This window comes from Ictalurus punctatus, chromosome 17 (genome assembly GCF_001660625.3).
Source record: "Ictalurus punctatus breed USDA103 chromosome 17, Coco_2.0, whole genome shotgun sequence".
In the NCBI taxonomy this organism is placed as follows: Eukaryota; Metazoa; Chordata; class Actinopteri; order Siluriformes; family Ictaluridae; genus Ictalurus; species Ictalurus punctatus.
Window position 1 is genome coordinate 16461029 of NC_030432.2, and position 11974 is coordinate 16473002.

The following is an 11974-nucleotide window of genomic DNA, read 5'->3' on the forward strand; positions in this document are numbered from 1 at the left end:
GACAGCTGACTCTAGAGGACAAGATTTCCTCCACAACCCGTGTCACTGGTCCTTGCCCTGAATGCACCTCATCACTTGTCTCAATTAAGTTGGAAAACTCTGACTCACAACAGATACATTTTGTAAACATCTGATGATCACCAAGTGGAAGATAACCGTACAGACTACAGAAGTTGTTCAGCACTTGAGACACCATTAGCCGAGTATGTCTGGCCCTGAGCACAGGTTCCTGCTGCTAGAGAACACAGTTTTCTGCTGACACAGCGCTCTGAGATGGGAGGTTCCATGGACAGCTGGAAAAAACATTAGGCCCAAAGTCCTGCTGCTCTTCAAAAAAAAAAAAGAAGAGCAAGGAGTCTCAGTCCAAGAACCGATCCCACAGAATGGAAAGCATGTTAAATAGTTATAGTTTACATGCCTGGTCTAGCAGCTTTGCTATGGAAAAGTATACCAATATGAAATCAATATTTTCAGCTCCAGTGCAAATATTGAATGACATCACCACCCTGAGGCAGTGACAGTTAGTATGTTCACACATACAGCGATTTTATCTCTGCAAGTTGCCAGTCGCTGTACTATGAAGACGCCAGTAGACGTTCCTACTCCTGGTTGCCATAGTAACATCTATCAGTGAGTGGTGCAACTAGAATTCCACTTTTGACAACAAACCAGTTTTCTTGCCGTAGAGAGTGATTGTATATAAAATTCACCTGTGTGATTATATATATATATATATATATATATATATATATATATATATATATATATATATATATATATATATATATGCTTCATATCATAAGAGATGAAGAAGCAGCAGCGTGTGCTTTTTGCCATTGCGGCCATCTATCTGTAACGAGAGCTCAAGCGCCAGACTGACATAAATACTGACATGTTATGGATGCGTCTGCAAAGCTGGCTAAAAAAAATAGAAAGATCAAATCTAGGAAGAATTGAACTAAATGCCTGATATGACTGATAGCCTGCATGAATCTACAGTCTAGGATAGAAAGAAATCAGCCCCAGCCTTGCGTCATCATCATACCATCCTTGTGTATGTTTGTGTGTATGCTGTTGCACTCGGTTCCATAAAAAATAAAAAATAAATAAAAACCATGTTAACAGCAAATAATCCAACGTGAACGTCAAAAATAAAACCTCATACAGATTGTATTTCTATCTTTGAAAGGGTGGGAGGGTTATTACTGCTTATTAACTCACAAACCTGGACTTAGCGCCAAAGAACTGAACCAACATGTCTGATTTGTTCATGCAACACCGACAGCAGAATGTCCGCCAACATATTGCTCAACACCTCTTTTCTTTTTCTTTGTGAAATCTGCCTCCCCCCATCCCATCCCATCCCAGTTCTCTAAAACTTGACAGATGGCAGCAATGAAAGCTTGTGAGAGGACACTCAAGGACATGACCTACTTTTAACCTTCTCCAACTCTCAGCATAATGACACGCCACATCCTATTTTCTCGGGCAGTGAAAACAATGTGTAAGGAGAACTCACACCTCTGAGACTGTCTGTAATACAAGCCTGATGATTGCAGGAGGATCAGGGGATGGATCATCTCAGGGGCTGAGGGAGTACACGTGGGGCTGGGAGGTACCAGCTTCTCTACTACCCACTGGTGTGCATTTTTTTTTTCTTTTTCCATAGTAGATATCTAAGTGTAAGTGTTGTCACGCACAATCACTGACTAAATAAACGACCTAAGAAACTGAACACCACGTGCACTTAGTCTCACGACCCACGCACGTGTTAAAAACTTACAAAACCCGGTCGAGCTGCGCGCACGCGAGCTGTTTTAAACTAAACAGGCAGATTTCTCTCGTTTAAACAAGCGCACGCTTATGGGTAATTACAGCCTAACGTTCATGGTCGAACATTTTTTTAAAAATAATAATAATAATAAACCATTTCTGTAAATTAACAGCATGTCAAACTGAATGAAATTTCTCTCACACAAGACACTCAGGATTAAGTTATTTACTTGAAGGTTTTGGTGTTTGTTGGATTGGATATTTATGCTTTAAGCTCAAGTAAAGCTTTTGAGGTTCTCTTACCTTAAACTCAAAGCCGGAATCGTTCGTTAAAGCGTTTCTCCAGAGTCAGGGTCACTTTATAACATTGTTTTCATTCAAGAGAAGTTCAAACGCGTGAAGAAGAAAATGATGTGAATTTCCGTTAACGGTGTCGGTGCTGTTTCTTCTTCTTCTTCTTCTTCTCTGTAGCGTTTTAAAAGGTTTAAGCTCTAACCTGGGTTTACTCCGAATGTAGACTGTCAGACATATGTTAGCGATTTTCACTTTTAACGCTAAAGCCAGAGCAGACGGTCAGGGTTCTGGTCCAGTGCTCATTCAGTGTGAAGAAAGGAAATGAGAAGCCGCTCCTTAACCTGAGTGAGCTGTAGTGGAGAAACGAGCTGAGCTTTGAATGGAGAAATGTTATGAGATAGATAGACCGGCTACCCCACCCCTTCAACTTCACACCTAAGCGACAGGAAGTTCACACAGCCAAACCCACGACTAAAGTGTATACGTGTGTGTGTGAGTGAGAGAGTATATAGTCAGCTTCTGGGCGAACATAATATACCTAAACCCCAGTGACGCTAAATTCCTATTCTTTTAGGTTACCTGCTTATGAAGAGTCGTTTGTTTTTAGCATAGCATGCTTATATATATATATAAATCTAGTAGTTTTTACTGTAGTAGCGTATGTAGTCAAAGCTTTAAAAATGTCCGTAAAATGAACAGGTGAAAAAGTATTGAGCGTTGAAGGCTTTGTTTAGTGTAAATAAATGATTTTCCCCTTTCTTTTGAGTACATAGAGGAGGTGAAAGACTTGACCTAGTCTAGGCGTTGCTTCTGCAGTAAATTTGATTTACCCTGCCATCTAGTGATGATCACTGGTATTGCATCTAAGTCGTACATTCATAAAACACACTATGCATAAATCGTGAACATGGCGCATACAGGCTACTGTAGGTGTTAGGGTGTTTATTATAGAGGGTAGATTTGATGAAATAAGATGCGTTCATACAGGGGACGTGTGAGAAAGACACATAAATTGTATTTTTCAAACACCTGTACAACAGGCCATACCAGTTCTTAACTGCTGACATGCCTCAGGTTTTATCCCCTTATTACATATTCATTAACTGTATGTCCCCCCCATACACACAACTGTAATTGTACAAGTCACATTCTGTAAGCTCATTCATTCATCTATCCATCCGGGAGGCAACTGTGCTAACCACTAAGCCATTGCATTCATTCATAGATACATTCATTCATTCATTCATTCATTCATTAACATTACTCATCCTCAGTAGCTGCTTAATCCTGGTCATAATCATGGTGGATCTGAAGACTACTATCCCAGTAACACAGGGTGTGAGGTGTGAATGCACCCTGGATTGGATGCCAGTCCATCACAGAGCACCATATACACACACACATTCACAGTCATTTACACCTAGGGAATTTTAGTGTAGCCAGTCCACCAACTGGCATGTTTTTGGTAGGTGGGAGAAAACTGGAGAACCCAGAGAAAACCCACATGGATACATGGAGAACATGTAAAACACTGTACAGACAATACTCCAAGCTCAAGATCAAACCAGAGAGTCTGAAGCTATGAGGCAGCAATGCTGAGCACCCATACTGCCCCATAATAATCAGCATATCTGCTAAATTACTTATAGGACACATATGAACTGCATATATCATTCCAAACTGGCTTAAGAATGAAAGGTGAAAGTTATTTGCCACTTATCAGTGGGTTTAAATTATGATACTTATTTATTCATTATCCATTGTTTTGTTCTGGTCAGGGCTGTGGTGTTCTGGAACCTATCCTGGGAACACTGAGCATGAGGCAGGAATGTACCCTGGATGGGACTATAATACTATGAATAGACTATTTATTCGCTGTGTATTCCCTTGCCAGATAAGTACACAGTGGTACCTGCAGTTCAGAGTTCTCATATTGTGCACAGAGTTGTATATATTTGCTTTTTTCTATTAGGCACCTTCACAGGGTAAATTGTCGACTGACAAATTCTGCATAGCAACAGATGGGCTACAGATGAGAATCATTTTATACCTACAAAGTGACATATAATGTATGTTTATCTGCGAAAATGGCCAGTGAGTATAGCTGCAAATTGTATCTAATAAACATAATATACTATCTAATAGTATAATATACTTATTGCATAGGCTGTGTTAGTAAAAGCACTAAAGTCCCAACACCTGCATATGCATAAAGTACATGCATGAAGCATTCTTTTATTATCAGTAGTAGTAGTAGAAGGAGGATTATTATTATTATTATTATTATTATTATTATTATTTGCTGCTTCACTGTCATACTATGTAACTTAATCCTCCTCCTAAATATTAAAACAAATAACTGTTGCATTGGTGACCTCAGATGCTCTAAAGTCCATGCTGGGTGATTAATCCAGTATGTAAGAGCCATATTAACTGCCTTACTCAGGCTCATGCGGCAGCTTCGGATAGGAGAGCCAAACAAGGAGGAAAGGTTGTATCCTGTTGACAAGGCAAAGTTGGACATACAGGCGGTACTTCAGGGTGTGTACCTGTCTCCTGTCACCGGTTCGAATGGAAATGGACATTACAGCAATTGTTCCAGTCTTGATAGCTCAATAATAGCTCAAAAAGTAGATTACCTTCTTTCTTAAGCCGATGCCATACAAACAAACACACACACACACACACACACACACACACACACACACACACACACACAGGTTGATGTGACCTTAGAGGAATGTCGGGAAAAGCATTCAGCTCCAGAATGTCTGTTTACACAAAATATAATCTCAGCTATGTTGCATTCCAGATATGACTACATGTAAATGAATAATTAATGAGACGTTTGATTATTGTGTTCACCTTGATGCTACAGTAATATACTTGCTGCCTCACCTAATGCTGCAAACTGTATAACAACTATATAAATATACATAATATAATAAAGCAACTATATACACAATCTATAGAAAAGTATATCATGATTTACCCCCCATTTTCACTTGTCTACTGTTTTGATCTTTTCAAAATGTTTCTCAGATGTTTTTTTCCCCCCTTATCAGTCAATTTAATCTTATCTTACATGCATTTTATTTAGAAATCCACAATGCCACCAAACCCCAGAAACAATTTCATTACCAATAATTGAAGAATCTAGTCATTTTAATTGACATCGTACATTTAAAACGATAGGAGAAAGTAGGACTGGGTGTTAATATCCGCATTCATCGTCTGGTTTATTTAGAAATTATCACGTTAATAAAAAATGTTAGGTACAGTAGGTGAGGAAAAAAAATCTTAATGTGCATTTCAACACATTTTTCCAGCTACACTAGTGTAGGAAAATTCAGCGAGAAGGGAATTCAGCCTTGAGTAAGCTGAATAATACATATGCAAAATATAAACATATAAAAATTATTAGGTTTGCTTTAAATATTTTGTTGCACAGATTGTATTTTTCTAATTACATGAACAACTGGCAACCCAGTTTTCAGAAATCTTACTGCCTCATTGCATATTCTAATACCAAACGCTCTTCTAAAGTGAGTTTGAGGTCAGATTGAACACATGAAAAAAAAGATGTTCATTACAGCACATGCATGATTGAATTATAGCAGTGAATGTACTCTTTTGTTAATGTCTTGAAGATTGTATACAGGGTGCTGTATGAACAAGTGATAGGTTATAATTGATATCCCAGACGTCAGAAATTAAACTCTAGTCCCTGATGTGGAAAATTCTAGTGTTGTTGATTACCACAGCAGCAGAGCACATCAACAACAACCTAGTTGAATACCTTGTCTGGTATTATCAAACTCCTTTATATATATATATATATATATATATATATATATATATATATATATATATATATATATATATATATATATATATATATATATATATATATATATATATATATATATATATATATATATATATATATGAGTCTTTAAAAGAAATAACATAATGCTTCTACCTTGGCGCAGCAGTTACAGTAGCTCTCTCCATTCTTCCCGGGAGACAGGATGATCTCTCCCGTTGGAACCAGCTGAATCTTCAGCTCCATCATGCTGTCTGTCTCTGTGTGTAACTCTCCGTCACACACGCCACTGATACTCCTCTGTGGATGCAGGAGATTGTGGTTAACTTCATACAGTGTAGAAGTGAAAGCAAATGTGAGAGAGATACAGTGTTGTAGGGTCACCAGGAGCAGTGAGAGAGCCACTGAGAACTTCCTCTATATAAGGCGAGGCGAGCGATATGGTGGGATGTCCGAGACTCTTTCCGAAGCCAGCCCTGCAATATAATTAATGTTCCTGCAGGCTGAGCTGCTTTGGACACCGTAGGTTTGCCGCCAGGGCTTCCTCCAGGCTCCAGCATCCTGTCCTCAACATTCCCAGATTAAACACCAGAGGAAGGCACTTTGTTTCCCTTATATACTGTGCAGGTTTTTAAACCTACATGTGTGGGGGAGTTTTTTGTTATGGAATGCAATTATTTTTTGCAGTCTGGGACAGAACCCATTAGCTCAAAGACATTATTTGTTTTTGAGTTATTGAGGTTTGGATTAAATTTGTTCAATTAAAGGGATCAGTCAAACATACAAATCAATAAATATAACTCGATAATAACTATGATAACTTTGATAATGGAGACTGTTTTCCTTCAAGTAACTAAATGTAACAAAAAATTAAAATGACAGACCCCCTGCTTCACGGAGGACTCCAAACCAATTCTGAGAAAAATCGGTATACAGAATGTTACTTTCGCTCATGACAACTGGTTACTGTTTTAAGGCAAAGGGAAGAAGGAAAGGATAGGTAGATAAGATATTGTGGTCAAGAACTTTTGTGACAGTGGGGCGTTAATGTTTTCAAATAAACATCCCTGCTGACCTCCAACCTGACTCTGGCAGGCTATTGACACAGACATTCCTGTTTGTTCCTGAGCAACATGTCACACCCAGCACAAGCGATTAGCCTCCTCTTATTATATTCATCCAAACATTTATAAATTATACATACTGTGACGTCTAGAGAATTTGAAACCGAAGTTAGTGTCTTATGACATATCAGTAGAGACTTTCCATTAAATAAATAGCTAAATCCATCCATATATCCATCCATATATTCATCCATTTACTGTACCGCTTATCTTACATAGGGTCGTGGGGGAGCCTGGAGCTTGGTCCAGGGAACGTGGGGCACAAGGCAGGGGACACCCTGGATGAGGTGCCAATCCATAGCAGTGCACAATCACACACACACTCATTCACACACTATGGACAATTTTGAAATGCTAATCAGCCTACAATCCATGACTTTGGAGGAAACCGGAGTACATGGAGGAAACCCCCACAACAGAGGGAGGACATGCAAGCCCCGTGCGTCCAGGCAGAGGCAGGATTTGAACCCCCATCCCTGGAGGTGCGGGGCAAATGAGCTAACCACTAAGCCACGAAATATAATAGATATTATATTTGAAAAATAATCTAACAGATGCACTGGAAAGAAGTTGTATCCTAAAACTTTTTGAGTTGGAGTTAGAGTGCATTCAAAATGTTTATGAAAATAGGGGAGTAAGTGCTGGAATATCAAATAGTTAGGTCCATGTTTGTGTCTGTGTGTGTGTGTGTGTGTGGGGGGGGGGGGGGGGGGGGGGGGGTTGTGCATGGTGGTACCTATTATTGTCAGCAATAGGTGTGTCAGTAAAATATAACCACATTAAAAGAGGAAATGACAGACACACATCCTTTGACCTGTGACATAGCTGAGACATTCATGATTCCTGGGCATCAACAGGAAACAGCAGCTATGGTGGCCCTCAGTGCCAGAGAAAGACTTGACAGAAATACCGATAATGTCAGTATGATATTTAATACGCAATGTTTGAAAAAAGACACATTACAACTTTTGATTTCTTTTATTGGATCAGGTTGGAATCTGGGGCTCTGTTCATTCATAAATTCATACAGTACGTAACTTCTTTTAATCAGCTCATACTTTTGAAGTTATGAATAGAAGTACTGACTGTTCAGTAGCTGATCTAGGGATTTCAGTTTCTCAAGGCAACATTTTTTAATAGTTCTCGCAAGTGAAACGGAAGACCAAAAAAATCCCATCTGTTGAAATGACAGGTCACACGTCAAAGACAACGTATCTTTTGCAGGAAACAGTGTGGTGGGTGTGCTTCCTGCCCTTTCCCCTCCCACTCTTTTTCCTTTCACATGCCTAATCCTACCACACACACTGAGCAATCCTTCCTTCTAAAAGTCAGGGCAGCTTTTACATAACACAGATATTAAATTATTCTGCAACTGCAAAAAAAAAACAATCCCACATAAGATGACCAGGGGGCGCAGTGGCTTTATGGTTAGCATGTTTGCCTCGCACCTCCAGGGTTAGGGGTTCGATTACCGCCTCCACCCTGTGTGCGCAGAGTTTGCAAGTTCTGACCCATGCTTCAGGGGTTTCCTCTGAGTACTCTGCTTTCCTACCCCACTTTAAAGACATGTGCCGATTGGCATTTCCAAATCATCTGTAGTGTTTGAATGTGTGTGTGATGGGTTGGCACCCCGTCCACGGTGTCCCCCACCTTGTGTGCCAAGTCACCTGGAATAGGCTCCAGTCTCCCTGCGTCCCTGTGTAGGATAAGAAGTACAGAAAATGGATGGATGGATGGATGAGATAACCACATCATTTTGCTGTACCTCATTTTCCCCTTCTACATCATCATTTCTTTCAGTTAGGCCCCAATTGTGACAAATTTCTCTTCCTGTTTGTTTCCCAAAAATAAAAATAACATAGTACATTTAGCCATAAATAACATTCTACAGTGCTGTGAAAAAGTATTAGCCCCAGTCGGATTTCTTCTGATTTTGTGTATATCTCATGCTAAATGGTTTTAGATCTACACATGAAATACAACATAAAACAAAGGCAACCTGTGCAAACACACAATACAGTTTTTATTAATTATTTTTTATTGAAGAAAAAAAAGTTATCCAACGCCTATCACCAATGTGAAAAACTAATTGCCCCCTTAAAATGAAAATCTGGTTGTGCCACCTTTAGTAGCAATAAGTGCACCTAAACACTTCTGATAACTGGAGATCAGTCTTTCACTTACTTCTAAGACTGGGATTTACTCCTATGCTTTGGATCGTTGTCTTGCTGCATAATCCAGTTGCGCTTGAGTTTCAACATACGGAATGAAGACCAGACATTCTCCTGGATTCATGTTTCCCTCAATTTGTGAGTTGCCCAGGCCATGAAGCAGTAAAGCATCCCCACACCATCACACTTCCACCACCATGCTTGACCATCAGTGTGATGTTCTCTCTGTGGAGTTCTGTTTTTAGTTCATGGTAGATGTAATGGGACTCCTGTCTTCCAAACAGTCCCACTTTCGACTCCTCAATCCACAGAACATTCTCCCAAAAGGTTTGAGGATCATCACGGTATGTTTTGACAAAATTCAGATGAGCCTTAATGTTCTTCTGGGTTAGCAGTGGTTTTCACCTCACCACTCTTCCATAGATGCCATTTTTGCCCAGTGTCTTTCTAATAGTGGAGTCATGAACAGTGACCTTTATTGATGCAAGAGAGGCCTTTATGTCCTTTGATGTTGTTGTTGGCTTTTTTGTGACTTCCTGGATGAGTTGTTGCTGTGCTCTTGGAGGAATTTTGGAAGGTCGGCCACTTCTTGGAAGGTTTACTACTGTGCCGAGTTTTTCCATTTGGAGTTAATGGCTCTCACTGTGATTCTTTGGAGTCACAGAGAATTTTAAATAGTTTTGTAACTCTTCCCAATTGATGTATTTCAATCACCTTCTCCTTCATCATTTCTGGAATTTTTTTCAGTTTTGGCATAGTGGGTTACTGGGTAAGACCTTCTAACCAACTTCATGTTGTTGAAAAAGTTCTATTTAAGTGTTGATTTGATTGAACAGGGTAGTAGTAATCAGGCCTGGTTGTGTCTAGTCCAGCTGAACCCCATTATGAATGCAGCTTCATAGATTTGGGGAATTAGTAACTATGGGGGCAAATACATTTTCACACAGGCCCAGTTGGTATTGGATAACTTTTTTTTTGCTTCAGTAAATAACATTATCATTTAAAAATTGTATTTGGTGCCTACTCAGGTTGGGTTTGTTTTACCTTATATTTTGTTTTAATTTCTGAAACAATTTAGTATGAGATGCACAAAAACAGAAGAATTAACTTTTTTCACAGCACTGTATATTGTGTGGTGCAAAATGTGTCTGATATATTGTAAGTAGCCTAGTGCCTGACTAAACATCAAGTAGTTCACAGCACACAGACCTAAATAAGACCTACATATCTATCAGATGTCATTTATAGTACATCTGTTGGATAAGTGAATAAAATATCTAAATATAATTAGAAGTATCTAATTTTGTTGCCACAGTATCATGAACACTTAAGGGAATGGCATCCTGTCTGGAAAGACGCCAGCTGCAGGGAAATCGAGGAATGAAGTTGTATCAACTGATGACGGATGAAGGGCAAAACACAGTTACTAAACATCATAGCATTGGTGCATGCACAACAGCACAGCAGTGGCTGTCAGAGCTGAGTAACTGAATCTTCCTGAATGCCTATTTTTAGCATAAAAAAGGAGAAGGACACAAAAATCTACTGCCATTGTATTTCCACAGTCCTATTCCGCATCCTTTACTGGCTTCAGTACATTTTCCACAGGAAAAAATGTGCTGTAGCCTTGAATGGGAGTCATGATGATTATTTGATTGGAAGCTCAGGGGAAAATCTCTGTTTAGTGTTTGTATTCTGTGAGCCAGGCTTACATCCAGATGGTGCTGATGTTCCTAGAATATTGGTTTATGTAATCACAAAATACAATTAGGTATTATATAACAGTGTCTACACAATAGGTGATCCTCGGGTGAATCATGCAGCCCACCAATAACCCTGCACTCCCTACCCACAGTTATTACACTGAAACCTCCAACCCTGATTCCACATTATTTAGACACAATACCGACAGTAACGCTAACCACACACACCACATTCTCAAGCTTCATATGTACCTAATACTTTTCCTGTATATTTACATCATATATAGCTCAATTCAACATATATCCAGGGTATTTTACAGACTTTGTGTATTCCTGTGTGCAAATCTAGTTCGTCCATGTTCAAAATGTATATGCACATATGTACATAATTCTTTATGCATAATTCCTCTTCCCAGTGTCATGTTTTACACTGTCTATTTTTATGTTCTTATGTAACAACTTTCATTAGCTGGATCAAAAACAAAAAGTGGTTTAATTGTATTTCCCCAAACTTGTACAGTGAAAATAAATTAAACTGTATTTAATTCCATTTCAAATACCCACAACCAGTAAATAAACAGCATAAAAATAATAAACAACATATAGCTTCACACACAGATGTGTGTGTATATATATATATATATATATATATATATATATATATATATATATATATAATATATATATATATATATATGTGTGTGTGTGTGTGTGTGTATGTATGTATGTATATATATATATATATATATATATATATATATATATATATATATATATATATATATAGTTTTCCTCCACATCATCAGTAGATTTTTCTTTTTTAATTTAAATAAACATCTCAACAATGTGAGAAAAACCAACCAAAGTTCAATCAATCAGAAAAATATAATATATTATGTAATGCAATGTAACGTAATATAATATTATATAATATAAAACTTTAAAAAAATAATAATAATTACAATAAAAAGCTCCATGTTTTATAAGTTTGCAATTTTAAACGCTATTTTATTTATATTAAATCAAAGCTACATTTCATAAACGTAACCGTGAATATGATTTATCCGTGAGATTTTAAACCAA

General features: G+C 38.2%; 1 protein-coding gene across 2 annotated transcripts in view; it reads right to left on the bottom strand.

The window, feature by feature from the left end:
• Positions 1–6423, bottom strand: part of myo1cb (myosin Ic, paralog b) — a 56842-nt gene extending 50419 nt beyond the window's left edge. The window contains exons 1-2 of one of the 2 annotated variants that reach the window (XM_047161192.2): positions 6278–6423; positions 6050–6193 (exon numbers count right to left, since the gene is read on the bottom strand). In XM_047161192.2, the coding sequence (XP_047017148.1) occupies positions 6050–6142 (93 nt within the window). In that variant the 5' untranslated portion in view covers positions 6143–6193; positions 6278–6423. Of the gene's footprint in view, positions 1–2076; positions 2552–6049; positions 6194–6277 lie in introns of those variants that run through there. The other variant, XM_017490939.3, reaches the window with a different exon arrangement.
• Positions 6424–11974: the final 5551 nt, after the last annotated feature.